Source organism: Lepeophtheirus salmonis, chromosome 5 (assembly GCF_016086655.4).
Source record: "Lepeophtheirus salmonis chromosome 5, UVic_Lsal_1.4, whole genome shotgun sequence".
NCBI lineage: Eukaryota > Metazoa > Arthropoda > Copepoda > Siphonostomatoida > Caligidae > Lepeophtheirus > Lepeophtheirus salmonis.
In genome coordinates this window covers 9,372,756-9,390,860 of record NC_052135.2, presented here as the reverse complement: position 1 = coordinate 9,390,860, position 18,105 = coordinate 9,372,756, and the positions used below count along the sequence as shown (strand labels likewise).

General features: G+C 31.4%; 1 protein-coding gene across 5 annotated transcripts; it reads left to right on the top strand.

Moving 5' to 3' along the window:
• The first annotated feature begins 407 nt into the window (after positions 1-407).
• Positions 408-4,232, top strand: LOC121118065 (phospholipid phosphatase 1). Of its 5 annotated transcripts, none has more exons than XR_011779978.1 (3): positions 2,121-2,263; positions 2,466-3,689; positions 3,941-4,232. XR_011779978.1 is itself a non-coding variant. In XM_040712613.2 (2 exons), the coding sequence occupies exon 2, from the start codon at positions 2,503-2,505 to the stop codon at positions 3,403-3,405; it is 903 nt and encodes a 300-aa protein (XP_040568547.1). In that variant the 5' UTR covers positions 408-689; positions 2,466-2,502; the 3' UTR covers positions 3,406-4,232. The 5 variants fall into 5 exon arrangements, 3 of the variants coding, with proteins under 3 accessions (XP_040568547.1, XP_040568544.1, XP_040568546.1); XR_005864324.2 differs by having other exon boundaries at positions 2,159-2,333; XM_040712613.2 differs by lacking the exon at positions 2,121-2,263 and adding an exon at positions 408-689 and having other exon boundaries at positions 2,466-4,232.
• Positions 4,233-18,105: the final 13,873 nt, after the last annotated feature.

Genomic DNA, 18,105 nt, shown 5'->3' with positions numbered 1-18,105 from the left:
ATTGTTGGTATTTCTCATGGCCTCATGCGTAGTGTTGTTGTTCTATTTTTTCTTATTTCTCCTTCATAACTAAATAGATCCTAATAGTTATTATAATATTGAATCATCCCCTACCCTCATATCCATAATATATCCCTTTTTGGGGTACTCCTTTCATTTATATAGACTGCCACTGTATTTTGCAATCCATAAACCAATACTAGGCAAATTTATTCTAATATTATTTTAATAATCAATTTATTTATTTGTTGGCTATTGATGATTATCAATTAATCATTAAATATCCTGCTATAAAATTAAAAAAAAAAATCTACCTTAGATGAACGAATCATGCGAGCGCTCATTTATAGTTTGTCTCCTTCTAAGGAAGACGAGCGAAAAAGAAGAAGGGAAAAACGAGCGCTCCTAACTTATATATTATTTATACTGTGTGAAGTTTATATTGTGACCATTACTTCATCCAAATTCAATCCGGGAGGTTCCTACTTAATTTAGATTGTAATAACAATAACAAGAAGACAGCGACAAACTCAACACCTCATCGAAACCACATCGAACAACAAACAATTAGTGCTCAAGTGTTAAAAACTCTGGATTGTTGTTTTTTAGTGAAAAATGTATATTTAAAGCAATATTCCGGGTGTGAGGCATCAAGATTTAATCCCTGAACAAGAGTGCTTTTTAATACGGTTCGTAGTCTTTTTACAATTGTTTTCTTTTTGTATCAAAACATTATTTGCATAGAGAGTGAGAAAGGCATTAGAAACCCCCTTTTGATCTATTTTCTACATTTCAATATTGTGATTTAAATTCCAAATTGTATATAATTCCACGGGGGGTTAAGGCTTTAAATCAAGAAAGAAAAAAAAAACAAAACACCAGGGTATGTCGTAATAATAGTAAAGAATTAATAAACTATTCAAAACCATCACAGAAAAAAATGATTCTTTGAATTGATTGAGTCATTCTTATCATCAACGTACTCCGAAAAAAAAAAAGTACTATGCTGTTACAACTAAAGCTAATTTAATCAGAGTATTAAATAGTTAAATTACCTTTTTCCTTTAATTGTAGAGGCGGTAACAAGCTGTTGTTTCTCGAACATGTTTCGATTTTGATAATATGTATATATGGAATTGAATAACTCTTATTTTCTATTGATAACATTTAATAATGTCTTTTGACATCCCTTATTCTTTGACCCTATTCACTATATATACGTATAATTAATGGCCTACGAACACACTCTGTAATATATATTGTATTATTTGATTTATGAAATACATACCTTCATTCTCCCCCCCCGCTCCCTTATCAACGCCAATAGTAACTGAACATGTACAAAAATCATTTTATCATTTGATTTATTGAAACAACACTCTTTTTGATGTAATTATTTATTATGCCCACCGGTGACAGCGTCCAAATGTGCATGCAGTTACACTCCTAGCATTTTTTACCCTTCTTTTTATCTTACTTACGTGACGTCACATTTTCCATGTCGTTCATTTTGGAGCCTAAACAACTAGCTTTATAAAAGTGAAACCCCCTTTTTTAATTCATATTAAGGAAAATAATTCACTATGGGATGTCAAAAAGTGGACCAACAAATAAAAGTACTTAAACTTTACTGTCTGTAAAAAAATTAAGGGTCAATTGCCTAGTTTTATTATATTTATGACCCTAAAATGTATCTAAAATATGTTATTACATCGTTAAACAATCTTATTTCCATATTGTTGATACCAATTAATCATTAAAATGGAAAAAATAAAGTATTTTTCTTTATTAATCCTACTTTTCCTCGTGCCTAATTGATCCCCCAATAAAAAACAAAACCTATATATAATACTAATAATTGTACAAATCTATCTATTATAAGGGATTTTCCTAAATTATAAAATATTACATTGATTATATTCAAATATCATTTACATCAATTAGTATTCAATGCTATTGTTCTGTCTTTTTTATTCATAAAGACATTGGATGTGGTTTCATCAAGCTTTATTCGAAATTTGTGCATTTTATGTCATCAAAATATGAACTTCGATCCCCTAAGATGATGCGCGTCTCCTTCAATTATGATGCTCTTTATGACGTCAGTGAAAACGTCTCTTATTGTTATTATTATTTATATGTTTTATAAAGATCCTGTTGAAACTTTTGAAATTCCATGATGTTAATATTTTAAGGGCGAGATATATTTTTACGCTCTAGGGATGACAAGGGTGGTATACGAAGAAAATGTGGTTTTCTTTCAGTGAGATTATTATTGAATTAGTTAAACACAGTTATGTGAAAGTGAAGGATGTTATTTTTGGAAATGAAAAGTATTAATGATTAGCAGAACTACAAAAGAAACGTTGGAAAAAATATATTTTTTTAAATCCCTCTCGTTATCTATCGATCTATAAATCATTATTAATTTATTTAACTTATGTAATTATTCTCTTTTATTACAGATGTCCCTATAATCAAATTAAAAGGAAGAGAAAAGTCATGGGATTAAGTCTTACGCACCGTTTTATACTCAATATATTGAGCCTACTTGTGGCATTGGCTCTGGTTATATTCTTTCGGCTAGATTTAATATCGCCTGGAAAGAATGGATTCTTTTGTGAGGATGCCTCAATAAAATATCCTTTCCGAGATGAGCTCTTCCCCACTTGGCTCCTTCTCTTAATTGCCATTCCAGTTCCATGCCTCGTCATAACCCTTGTGGATTTCATCACTTCAGGTCGAAGAGCATGGAAGATGACTGCATTAAATTCAGCACATGTTTCTATTGTCTATCTCTTTGGATGTGGTGTAACTGTTATTTTAACAGATCTGGGCAAAACCCTTGTGAGTAGACCTCGTCCACATTTTCTAGCCGTGTGCGAACCCAATGTCACTTGCACTCCGGGAGTCAATGAGTTCCATCAAGATTATGTTTGCCTTGGGGACGATGAAGATGCAATTAAGAAATCCATTCGATCGTTTCCATCTGGCCATGCCTCTGTGGGAGCTTACATTGCAACCTTCCTCTCCTTATACTTTCAAACAAAAATTCGCTCTGGAACTGGTACACTTGCACGCCCTATTCTACAGCTAACAGTTTTTGCATTTGCATGGGGAGCAGGCCTTTGCCGAGTCACTGATTATCGACATCATTTATCAGATGTTTTTGCTGGATTCGCTCTCGGCATACTCGTGGGTTTTATAATCGTTCGAGGAGGAAAAATAAATTTATTTCCCTTACTCACGAATGGTAGAACCTCGCAAAGTGTACCCACAATTGAGAGCTCTTGTCCTAGCAACAGAGAGTCACGGGTTTCTACTTTTTCTACTAAATCTAAAATGTGGCATGAGACTGAGAACAATCGAATCAATCCCTCTTCACTAGCTGAAACACATACTTAAAGAACCCAATGTAACTAAACAGGATACATATTTTTGAAATGACAAACATTTTATTTTAGAATAATCAAACACTAACCAAATCGTTACAATATATTATTATTCTTCATTTACCTCGGATGCCAAAAAAAAAAAAAGAATTAGAGATTATATATATACCAATACATATATTATATTTAAGCTTTCTAAAAAATATTTTAATGTTAATATTTCAATATTGTTATTACTATTATTATAATATTTATATCGATAACTACCTACCATTCATTTTTTCCTCCATATTATTGGTACAGTATGCTTTTGAAATCACTTTTTATCTTTACTTAAACAAGTTTTTATGTTCATATTAGCATTTATTGAAATAAAAGTATTAGTTTTATCGTTTCTTTGTAAATATCTACCTATTCTCCCATTTCATGTACAACATTTTTGTTCTGTTTCTTTCCCCAGAATATATGACATAATTATAAAATATCCTCACTGATCTTTTTTTCTAAAGCATACTGTATTTATTTTATATCATTCATTCTATTTCAAGAAAATAATTTGGAAAAAGTAGTCCTCTATGGTCATTTAATTATAATTAATCATCTCTCCTCCTTTTTTTCCCTCTCTCTTTCTCTAAAAGAGAAAAAGAGAGAGAAGCCTGTCATACAATTATGAATATGTGTTTCTTTTCTATCATATTAACTCCATTTTGGGAATTAAAAATAAATGACCAAGATCTGCTGCTCTACATATTGTTTAAAAAAAAATTATATGATTTTGTAATACTCCGTAGATGTTTTCCCATTTGTGCTTTCATATTAATAAATTTCACACACATTCTATATAGTATCTATTTTTTTTAATGTTCCTTTAGTTGCTCAGATGGAGTTACAGAGATTAGGTATGAGTACACATTGTAATATTATAATTACTCCATCTGAAATAGAAATGGTCATTCAAGTCCATATGTATAGTAAGTGATATTTTTTGTAGCTCACCTTCGAATTGGTACTCTGGAGAATGAATTTTCTTTTACTCAGCTGTTGTTAATATTATTTAACTCCTGAGTAGTGAACTTCCTTTTCTACTACTATTATATTAAAAACCTAATGAAACATTCGTGTTTGCTCTTAAAAGACGGAGAGAAACACTGAAGATTTATTGCTGAGTTATAATTTAAAGCTATTGTTTTCATTCAGAGTAGAATTGAGGATCGAGATCGGTGCCATTCTTGCCAATTTATTTACTTCTCCCCCTCCTCCCTCGTCACAGCTGATTGTAGCTGATCTAATTAAACGTCATGGCAGCTAAGCTGCTCTCCTACAAAACATTCTACAAATTGTCAGGGGTTCTTTGTTTTTTTTTACAGACCAAAGAAATACGATTCTAATTACTACTCAGTGATGCAAATCGGTTGCATTTTTAAATCCTCCAAAGACTGCAGCCCCTTCCAGTTCAGTCTCTGTCCCATGTAGTTCAGTCCTGCGTTTAAGTCATACAACTTATAAATTTTGGTACTCAACTGTATTTTTTTTTTAATAAGTAGAAACAACAATGTTCTCCAGAGGTAGACATTCACCAGCCACTGAGGTGAATGGGAGAATAGGAACATTGGAGAAAATAACCTCCTGAGGATCAAACCCACCCTGGGTGACATGGTCCCTCTCTTCTTGTAATGGCCTAGAGTTTCCTTGTATCCTACATGAGGCCCAAACTGAGGCACAACCCATATTTTCCCACCTTTCGAAGACGGAATGGGAGTCTCTCCGTCGACAAAAAAAGGGCTGTACATATCCAGCAAGGTGAGCTTCGCTGTCGATTGGGTTGAGGGTACAATCATACGCAACACTAACGGCCTTAAAGACCAGTCCCAAGGGGCGATAGGACCGGTCCTAAGACTAGACTGGGCCGTTTAAGTAAAGACTGACACAACATTAATGACAACTACTAAGGAAAAGAAAATTAATTCTTCAGGTTACCAATTCTAAAAAAATAAGTCAGGTAAAAAATACATACGATTTACTTCACAGTTTATTTCTATAAGGACGATCGTGTATCAAAACTAAACATATTGAATTCAAGATAATAAAATCTTCTGATAATTTTTCATTGATACGCCCCTGTCTATGGATATTTTTTTCGGTCCATTAATTTGTTTATTTATAATTTAATATTAATAAATCCTATTAATGGTCTAAAGAAGAGAAGAAGCAAAAATAATCTACATACTTGAGTGCAAAATGAAACATGATTTACTCAGTTCTTATTACGACATCTGAAACTTTTTAATATCTTATTAACATAATTAAAATTGTAATAATACACGCATTTACTATTTAGTTTTTACTTTTCAACGCAATCTCTTTTACTTGTCCAAGAGAAATTGAGAGAGTCTCATGGTGTAAGAATCGGACATTTATTGATTTTATCATGATTGATTCTAATGTAAACTTTCTTGCATAATTTCTTCCTCTCCAAGCACAATTAAATAAATTGTTCATATTTCCAAATTTGTTGAGATGAAACAAATTATATATACATTTTTATAGTATTGATATCGGCTATTAATATTAATACACGGTGAAAGATGGGGAGAGAATGGGGGAATTAGTTGAGTGAGGAATTTATTGAGTGCAAATAGAAAATAAATAACCGAAATATTCGAAATCGGAGAAGGATGATTTTTCCCACTCATTTGAAATATTTCAATGAATGTTAGTGTTGGACCCAGTTTAAAAACACTATAAACAATGCAATCCAATCAGTCAGGTCCTAATAAAATTTGTCAGTCTTAGGACTGGTCTTTATCGTTCTTTTATGTTAACTACAACAGCTGAATTGACGTAGTTACTAACTATGTTCTTTTAGCTGTTTCAATAAATAAACTTGTCCAAGAGACAAGATAACTGAATTTTAATGTAGGAAATGTGTGACTAGAACTTATTAGTCTACGTTCAAGCTATGATTTATTATTCTTTAGATGAGGTTGAATTTTAAAAAGTGATCTTTTTTTTAGAAAATATAACTGGAACAAAAAATATTTTTTTACTGTTTTAGCATTAAAATAAATAAATTTTAGATGTTAACGAGAAAAAAAATTCCGTTTGGAGGGGGCTCCAGCCCAATTTTTGCGGACGCTCCCTTACATTAGATCTGCCTGCTTTTGGGCTTATACTTTTTCACATGCACAAAACCTATTCTACTGGGGATAAGCAAACAACTATTTGGCAAAGTTTGAATCCTTTCTATCCATTTTTGGCCTTGTAGACCAAATGTTTCATATGAAAATGATGGAATGTTTCAGCATAATTTAATGGATCTAAGAAGTGTTTAGATAATTTGCAATTTCCCTATTTTATTAAAAAAACTCACTCTATCACATTCCTAAGCCTTCATCCAGAAAACTTTGTCATAACCAATAGGATATATTTTGAGAATAAAACAAACATGCACGGGCCCACTCACCAATTCAGTTTATTATAAGGGAGCATGAGAAAAAGAAGAGATCTACCCTTCAGGTGTTTTTGGTCTCCAAACGGCTTCATAGGCTAGGTCAGGAAGATTAAGGTATCGAGTAAGTGGGATAGAAATTGTAGTTGTGAATCAGTACAAAAACTCAAGGGAGAAGTAGTTGGGAAATCGTTTTGCCACATCCACAGGATGTACAAATAAGTCTAAACCATATGAAAGAAATAGGTTTTGCACAAGCAGTAAGATGATTGCTATGTCTTCCTTCCATCTTATATACGAAGGTGAAATCGTGGAACCTGTGAGAAAGTTAGTGGAGAAAAAATATAGGATCAATACGGGCTGAACATTTAAAAACTGACTCAATCTTTACAGCACGCCGTTACCTTTATTGTACCACGCAACCTTTCCCTCAAAAAAGAAACAAGAGAAAATGGTCCGAAATCATTTGGTAGTTAGCCAAATAAGTCAATCATATCAATTGTCATTTATATCTTAGGTACTCCCAGACTATTACTGTCATATTATTTCTTCACCATTTTTGTGAATTACATATTATTAAAATATACATAGTGTCTTATTCGTTAGTGTATATAATATTGTTTCGTTAATATTTTATCATAAGAGTAGTTATACATTTGTATTTGTGTATGATAGCCAAAATGTATTCATCAAAAATACAAAATGGTCAATATATACTATATTAAGGACGAGGGATGAACAAAGAAATTTTATTCCTGTCCTATTGAAAACGGAGTATACGTAAAACCATGGACATCTAGCCCTATCTTTACTACATGGAGATGAATAAAAAAGTGCGCTGGCTCCAAGGCACGGCTTGTTTTTAAAATTGATTAGTCAGTTTTCAGTAGTGAAAGATACTATACTTTTTTTTTTTTTTTTTAAAAGCCCAGTAGGAATACCTTTATTTACAATTCTGACAAAGAAAAACAAACAAAAATTATAGCTGAATATAACACACTCCTACCCATAACTGATATGAGTTAATGAAAAAACAATAATAAGAAAAACGACAATAAAAATCAGAGATTTTTTTTCTTCCATACTCATAACCAAAAGTCCGAGTTCAAAAACAGGTTCTAGCTTTGGGTAAAAGGCTAAGTTAGATTAAAATAAAATATGGAACAAATTCAAGGATTGACATAATATTACTGAACTTTTCTGGAAACTGAACAAGGATGCTGTACCTTGAGTTTGGACAAACCTTCAGATCGCCCTCTCTTCTCCTCTACCTGTTCCTAGACCCATCCAAACATCCGCTAGTAGCCAACGACTTGAGTTCGAAAACCAGCGTCAGGAACCCTTGGAACTCAAAATGTTTGGAAAAGAGGCGCTAACCGTAAATGGGCTGTATGATCAGTTGTTACTTAAAACGTTACCTTTGGGATTTATACTCATTAAATCCCCCAAATTCATTCTTCGAAATGGTCTTTTATTATAGAACAGATGACACAATTCTTAAAGAAACCCAACAGAAGGATATTTTCATCTTGTCTTCTTTCTGTTTGTATTCTGTGGGAAAATGGTAGTACTGCCCTCTATGATCAAACCTTCAAGTCAAATTGCCTTACAGTTCCATGTACCAAGTATCATAGAACTCTGATAACTGCAGTTACCGTAGAGACTGGTAGTTGATAACCATCCAGTCAACAGGAAGTTCTTCACTCATTTTCTTTGTGGTGGTGAGCCCCAGACTTCAATTACTTACCCACACAACATCAATAGAAAAGTTCATCTCATCTTCAACCCTGTACATAATTTTAGAAATATTTACAACTGCTTCCAAAGGCAAGAATGCTTCAACATTTTCCCTGAACCGTCTAGGAGTTAAATCATCATTACACCTTAAATTTGCTCATATCAAAGAAATCCACCATAAAGAGTCAAGAAAGAGCTCAGAAACTACAATCGAAGCAATAGTTAATACTGTGTGTGATCAAGGTCACAAATGGGCAGGCATTCTTTGCAAGATTTCACAAATCATCTTCAACGTGATGTGAAAAAATCTGGTTTCTCAACTCAATGACAACATTAGACAGAAAGATCATCTGAAAACAACCTCAATTCTAGAAAGTTTGCCAAACTTCAATCTAATACTGTTTAAGCTATAAACATTAATTTTTCTGGTGTATGCATCTATTTTTGAAATAATTAATGTACATTATATTGGTGATATATTGGAGCGTATTTAGCTTTGAAATCTTATAATTTGTCCTAATATGAATAAATATTTATAGATTTTAACTCATAAAATTCTTTAAGTATTAATATATGTATTTTTATTAAGAAAACAACATATTCTTGAACTTCTAAGGCAGCCCTTGGAGTGCACATTTTCTAGTCTGTTGTCCAGGTACTCAAGACGTCCATGGTAAAACTTATGAAGTATTTTATTTAAAAAAATAAATTAATTTGGAAATAGCTATGACGTATCAAACAAGAAGAGGGAATTGACAGCTGATAACTAAATACAGAGGGTATTTTAGTGTTAGTGAGGTAATGCCATGACAAGGATTCTATGCAAATTTACCAGAACAGAAGGTTTGGTAAACCTCTGAGGTCATCCGCTCTGGATGATTTTATAGATAGACAAATTATAATTTTAAAACTATTTTTTAACTGTTAATACTATTTATTTTTTAAGTTTTAAATTCAGGTACCATAGGTTTGTAGTGTTTCACGAACACTACTTATAATACGGAAGTAACAGACCAGAGGCAAAGCTAATAAAGGAGACGATTAGATTGGGGATACAATCATACACTGAATTATATTTGTAAGGGATTACTTATTTCAAAAAATGTACATAGACTGATAATAAAGTATATATATATAAGTTGACTCTTCTCTCTAAAGGGTACATTACTTCACTATGCTTACAACTAATCCCTAGGCCTTAAACAATAAAATTAAATAAAATGCAAGAATACATAACAATGTTAATAATTGGGCTTTAAGGTAGTTTAAACGCCACTGTTGCAGAGTTTCTAAAAATTAAGGACACCCCAGCTCTCGGGTTGTGAAGGTGAACTTTTGTCCCCCGGAGTAGGTTAAATTTCTTTCCCACCCGTCACTATTTTAATGTATCAAGATAAAGCTTGGGTCACGGGTAGTGGAGATTAACTGCTTGGTTCCAAAACAGGTTAAATTTCTCTGCTCCCCTTCCCTGAGCATTAAGGAGCCTTTCTAATATCCCAAAATACACCACGGCTATTGGGTTGTATAGTTTAGATTTTGAAATTGTATAATCTTTGGATAACTATATACTGTGCACCCTGTACACACGTTGATACTATATGCACATGCCTGCAATATTTTATTAATGCGCCTTCATTGTTGTTCGTAAGATCAAAATAGATTTATAATATACATCAGGGGCATACTGGTTTTTCATACATATCGACAAATAAACTTTGCCTTATAGATGTGATATAATTGAATTCTCAATCATACTTCATTGTGTGTAAAGTTATTTCTTTAAATGCATAGTACTAATAGTAGAAAGAAAAATTGGTAACACACCCACGAGTTAATTCCTTATATGACAAACTTTTCTGAATGGAGAAGCCTGATATATATTGTATGAATATTCTAGGTAGATATATATATTTTAAGTCAAAACTTCCAACATATAAAATATAATGCAAAATATATATATGTATGAACTGTTAACACAGACATCTTGAATAAATGACTCACTCTTACACTTGTGTCGTATTCCCTTTTTGATTGGTGGCATATACATATTATATCAATCTACAGGTGTATGTACATATTTGTGTTAGACTTTTAGGCATTTCGGCTATTGTAGTACAGCAAAATACGAGTAATATGGGACACAATTCGTAGACATCCAAAACAAAATTAAAATTAATCAACTAACAAAAAAGTAAACTATATAACACGTCCTTATCTTTATTGTATCATGCAACCATTCCTCCAAAGATTAATAGCAATAAAGTCCAAATTTAGATTAGTATTCAGTATTTCATAACCAACTGCTATTTATGTCTTAGCTATATACTTCTAGACTATCATTTTATATTATTTTTCCACAATTTATAAAATTGTAGATTACATATCTCTATTAATAAACAACCTTGCACTCCTGAGTATTCATATTAACATCAACTCTTGCTTACTTAAATCTATAATAATTTTCCATTAAGTAAATTAGGGCATTTTATTATGTAATCATGAGATATAATTTGAGTATTCTGTGAATTGAGTCCATTGACTGAATTGAATGAAACATCCGTTCTTATGCAAAAATAAAAAATATAGTAAATCCTTGTGAAAAAGTCTAAAAAGTAACATTGATTCAACTTAAGATCTACCGATGAAGAACAATAATTTATGGAAAACACATCACCGGGTGCACTGTATATTGTTCTCCCTGATGCCTTTACCAATACAGTCTAAAGAAGAAAAGAAAATAGAAATTATTATGAGCAGGGAGCCCTGTATTAAATGAAGAAAATCTCCCAGGAGTTTAGTGCAACTCATATTAAAAAAACAACAACAAAAAACAGGAAATAATTTATATAAGATTGGCAAAAAATGAATTTGATTTAAACAAGGTTTAGCAACAAGCTAAAGTAATCCTGGCTCCTCAAATCATATTTATACTTTTTTCTTGATCTGTCATTATTATTTTTTTTAGCTTAAGTATTGAGTGAGTAAATACGTGTGCTCATGAAAAACGGAAGGTAACACCAAGGATTTGTTGGGGGTGATATCTTTTATATTATTAAAATATAATTTTTATCTTTAGCAATGCCGGGTAGTACATATATACTTCATAATATTCAAATCCTATATTGTATTTTATAGTATTTCTCTCTAATATATTATTAAAAGCGTTGTATTTCATTTATATTTCTAGAAATTATAAGATGGCCAATATACATACGAGGGATCAACAAAAATTGTATTTATGTCCATTTTGAAACGTATAAAGAAAAAATTATACAATAGCCATGACGTATCAAATCAAACGACGGAATCGAGAGCTAATAAGAAAATCCATAGGATATTTTTTTGTTAGTGAGTTAACGCCTTTATTAATAACGCAAAGATTTTTGATTGAAGAAAATTTAACCTAGTCATATTAATGAAATCTTTGAAATGTTGCTGACGTTTTGCATGTAGTATTTGTACATCGTGCATTCTATATAGTGCTCCCTTAAGTATATCATATGGTTCTTAAATCCTTTGCTGTAAATTTTATAGCTAAATGCTATTTTGCCGAACGGATACTTTTGCCATAAAAATAATAAGTATCTTTGATGATGATTCATTCTGCAATACTATGTAATTATCGAATAGAATAATCGAATGACAAATGCATTTCGATAATTTTAGAGTCAGGGACAACATCAGGATTGAGAAATATCGATCAAGACTTGTCCAGGGACATTGATCTAAACTATTCATTCATTCGAATTGTCCATTGAATATTATTCATCGATTGATTGACTCCTTCTTTTCTTTATACATTTTTTCTCTTACAAGTTTATTTATTTATTGAGTATTATTTATCCTTTTTGTTACAAAGGTTTTAAGAGCGGTTGTTGAAGCATTCTCATAATGAAATAAATCAATTATTAATTGATCAACACTTAATTATTACGTTTCGTGGGAAATAATTAAATACGTTTTGAAATTAGTTTGACATGAATAGGAATCGTAGTTACATAGTATTGCTGCATGAATCATCATCAAATATGTTTGGACCATGTAGTCAAGTGGCAATGTCTCCGTTAAAAAAAATGAAATTTGGCATCAAATATATATAGGTATGTATATGTTTGGACAAAGTATCAATTATATAAAACTAATGTCCAGCTTCAAAAAAGTATCTTTACTTTTGACCAGCGTAAGCACTCGATGTATTTTATCTCTATGGTTCGGTCCATTAAAAATTATAACAGTCTCAGCACGGGCCACTTTTTGAAATAAAAAAAAAGATTATTGCGTATATTCCTTTCAGCTATTTTTTATACATTTTCATAAGTTGACTCCTGTAGGATTTAAAGCAGCTGATTCTACGTATTAGGATCTTAAAAAAAGGATTACATAGGTTTTGTATATTAATTTATATCAATCAAGGGCCTTCGATTAGAATTCCTTTCATTTCATACTCCGTCATTAATACTTATTTTCGTAAAATTATTAACTCAATAATCATTAATAACTATAAATGATCATTTGCAGTTGGCAACAAGAAGAATACAAAGGGCTATCTTCTATATGTTTTTCAAACGTTTTCTTTCCCCTTTGGCAGGTGAGATTGAGAGTGGATATAAAAGCTAGTCGTGCCGGCCTGGCTTAGGATTTTTAAACCAAAACCAAACACTAAATGCATTTATGTATGTAATATACTCAAAACCTACATATATTCCCTTCTAGAAAATCAATATTCAATCTAACTGCAGTAGCTAATTCACTTTTTATCAGTTAAATATAATTCTTTATTACTAACGTCAATTCTAGAATGAACAAATTTTAATGTTTATATCATTTTAATCTAACTATTTATCTTTTTATGATATTTTCTTAAGGATTAAATAAAATCCATAAATATGTTTATTTACTATTATTTTGCTGACTTTTCAATTGTAGTCATAATCACTGTAATAAATATTTAAAATACATACGATAGTCAATCCATTTGTTTTGAAAATTCATTTAGTGACGTAAAATGACTCATTGACAGGATCCGAAAAACTATTATATTACACATAATAATCAATTGATATTAGTGTTGGATAGTTTTAAAAAACTAAAAAGACTATAGTCCAACCAGTCTGTTCATAATACAATTTGTCAGTCCTAGGACCGGTAATTATCGTTCTTTTAGGGTAACTATGAATTGACGTAGTTACAAAATATGTTCTTTCAGTTGTTTAACAATACTTCTTTTAAGAGACAAGATACTTGAAGTTTGAAGTAGAAGATGGAGGGCTAAAACTGATTAATATACGTTCTAGCTATCATTTATCATTGTATTATTCAATCCTAGCTATACGTGAATAATAGCTATAAAGATAGCTAAGACTGAAGGACCGATTTATGGGTCCCTAGCATCGTTGATTGGTAAAAAATATGAGACTGATAATAATAAAAGACTGAAAGGGTGGGAAAAAAAAAACGGATTTAGAAATCAGTCCAAGATCTGATGGAACACTAATTGATGTGTTACTCTCTTTATATAATAGTTATGTCCGGGTTGGCTTTTTTGAGCCTTCAGATGCTGAACATTTTGAATTCTGTTAACCGATCTGCAACATTTTATTTTACTTTAATACTATAGAAAATTATTTTTTCCTCAACATAATTTTCGAATACATTTTAATTTAATATATTTAATTGAAATTAATAGATTGTTTTCAAAATTGTCCTAATACCTCTTCACGCAGACTTTAACTTTTTTATCGTGATTTTCAATAAATCCTTTTATCCCCCTCTCCACACATAATACATACATCATAATTTGCACAATCCACCGCCCTCGACTCTTACTTTGAATGTTAGTTTCCATTAAAGGTCTTCACATCAAATTGAAGCAAAAAAATTTTTTTCATGTTTTAAAAAGTGTGTGCAAAATACAATGTGTGGCATTTACCTTAGGGTGAGATAGGGTGAATTTACGTGAGTTTCTTGACTATTGCCTGCTACTTGAGAGTGATTTTTGTTTAGTAGAAATATGGTGTTTAAAGTAAAAGACCAAAAAGAAAAGAAAAACAACTCAAGTACTAAGTGATAAACGAACTGATTAAAAAAAACAAAAAAAACTGAAGGTTGAAAGTACAAAACCCAGCCATTATGTTCTGGAGGCTAAATATCAACCCCTACATTACTAATATATATGTATAGCTGTGGTATCGTAAGTCTTCATTGATGTCACAATGTTGGGCAGGACCGACGTCGATGCTGTTAGCGTTCGTATCCATACATTGGCTGGTATTATTTTCAATTTTTGTATTAACTTTTCTCACCAAAGTAGGTCTTCGGAAAATTTTGGCCGCTTCCGGATCACAATGTTTCCGGGAAATCATTTTCAGTATGTCTTCACCATTCTTTTTGTCATATTTTTTGAATTTTTGGACGTATTGAGTAGTGCAACCGATCCCTTGAGCCAAATACGCATTGTTCACCATTTAAATTGCACAAAAAAAAAGAAAGTGCACACCGTTTTTGTTCCTGAATAAAAGAAGCCAGAAGTATGTTGTCCGCAAGGAAGCATAATGAGTAACTGACGTTGTAGAGTGAAATTTGTACTGGATGTATTCTCCATTGGTGTGTGTTTGCATTGATACCGAATATGAAGGGAATGCGATGAGACCAGAGAAAATTGCGAACGTTTAAAAGAACTAATTTTTAAATGAATAAATACACATTTTATTAACATACATAAATTATTATTTCTTATGTACATGAAAGAAATTGTCAGACAAAATTTACATTTCAACATGGCTCCATCTCTTTCCCCTCCCAGAGTAAACAAATTTATGACTAATGGTAATAATTACACATAAACACTTCTATCTTCTAATTAGATCATATCTTTATGGAGTGATTAGTATTTCATAAATATCTCAGCTGGAGATGAATTAGTATGGATATGTTAAGTTATGTTATTGGGGAAACATCTTTTAAAAAGTTTATGAGTATTGTTTCCGTAATTGTTTTATGGTATGAACAATTATATATGGTAAAAATTTATAATTTGGACAAGTAACAAGTTTAGGTAATATATTTTTATCGTACATGAATCGAATATTGTAACTACATGGGGAAATGGGATGCCGTGCTCTATTAACCTCGATAAACAATGCATGTACTCTCAACTGAAATATAAACATGAATAAAAAAGCAGGATTATATATGTTATAAAATATACGAGTATTTATATATATATTTTTATGTGAGGCGTTGGTTTTAAAAAATTCCATTTTTCTGATTTCAATTTCAAAAATTAAATACTCTGCCACAGGATTTGTTGAAATGACACTTTACAAAAAAATAGTTTATCCCTTTTTGCAATTCAAAATTTTTGGATTCAACATTAAATGTTTTTCTTCCAAAACTACAAATTTTGCTTTATCAAGAACAAAATTTATTTTTATATGGGACAGGGGGGGGGGATGATTCCAGCCCCTCCAGCCACACCACCCCAGGACGCCCCTGTAAAACTCCCATTTTATGCTACTAAAACATAGCTTAATGAAATATTTTTTTAATGTGCCCAAATTTTGGGCTTTAATAAAAATTAAGATAAGTAAAAAGTTTCAAAAATGAGTAATTAATATGCCGACCCGAAAAGAATAATCTTTATCACATTTTTGGTTCCTCTTAGAGTGTGGTGTACATGTTCAGAGACTTCCGCAGAATTATTATATAAAAAAAGTTTTAACTGAAAACTTTTTGGGGCCGCTCTGAAACATACAAAATTACCTTTTTTTAGAAAATAAATCCTTTACAAAATTAATTTTTTCATTTAAATCAGTCCCTCAATTTGATTATTTTTGCGTGATGAAGGCAAAAAATTCTTTGATTGGGGGAGGGATCTATAACATCTCCAGCCCAATTCCTAAGGACGCCCCTGACCTTCTTGGATAAAAAAACTGTTTATACAACTATAATATTTTTAAATTTCTATCAGTCCATAGAAGAGTTTGGAGTACACTTTTAGAAGTGTCCGCAAGATTTATTTCTTTTATGGGGGACGGTTTAATTTTTTTGAAAAAATTTAATTGAAATGTTTTGGGAGACTGGTTTGAATTTTCCCAAATGTGCTTTTGTTAGAAAATGAACCCTTTAGAAAATTTATTTTCCCTATTCTTTCATAATAAATTTTTCTCACAAAGTAATTTTTTTTTAGTGATAAAGACAAATTATCTTTGGGGGTGGGGACTAAAGCTCCAACCCACCCCTGCATACGACCTAAATATGGTTATTATACTACAATATTTTCAATGTTCTATAAAGATACTCTAGGAAATTTTATCCAAACTCTTAATCTTTTTTTTGCTAAAAATAAAGGAAATTATTCATGAACATGAAAAGTAATAAGAAAATTATTCAAGATGTGTTTTTACTACAATTTTAAAAATATAAAGATCGGTCACTTTATATCTATAATTTATGAGAATTTCATGTACCTGTCTTCCCGATATAAAAAAAAATAATTGTATATTTGACCTCAATAGTATCGTAGACTTGAGTTCAGAGATAGAAACAATGTAACATAAATGTATGTTTAAAGAGAAGAAGAAAATCTTTGTTCTTTATTTACCTGATCAAATTAGTTAAGCAAGACTATCGACGCCAAAAGATTAAAAAGTCCAGTTCAATTTCATGGTAAAGTTTATGAGCGTAGATAATAGTTTTATTAATGATAAAATGAATGCTTCTTGGTTCAACATGAACCAATTTGACCTTGATATTAAAAAAATCAAAATCAATAAAATTTAATGATATGATTAAAGTGAATCAAAATCAGGGTGCGGGTTTTATTCCAAAACACTTTTAGATCTCAATATCTTGGGCAATTATGAGATCTATGCTTATGAAAGTGTACTCATCAGAAACTGTATATGAAAATATACAAAATCATTTTGATGTTCTCCGAATACCAACGCTGTGCAGCCATTAATGTAACCATTTCCGTGCCAGGCGTACGTCTATGGCAAAAATAACTCCATAGATAATGATTTTGGAGAGCTTAAATTGATGTTAACAGATTTGATGTCATGCTAGAGTTTAAAATTGGTGTAGTTGGCCAAATCGGGTAGTTGAAAACGGATTTATTCTGGAAAACCCAACATTTTGAATTTATTTTTATGGCCTTCTAAATTGACGGATCTGAACTCCTTGGACTACTATATGTGGGTGAGTCTTGGAGAAAGATTTCAATAAACTTGCACATAATACTGTTGACTCCTTTTAGGCTTCTATTCTCAAGGCAGCGCCTAACATGGACAAGAAAGTTCCTCATCCAGCCCTATACCAGGTTCAGGGCCAGGTTGGAGGCTGTGGTTGAAGCTAAGAGTGTTTGGTTTGAAGAATTTATTCACTATGGACCATGTTATCTAAGAGCAAATGATTTTTGCTCTTAATTTTAATTAATTTTGATAAATAATTCTTAAATTTTCTGGATTTAAAATCCCAACCTGTATATGTATGCACTAATAGCTTTAGTCTTACAATAGTGGCACTGGG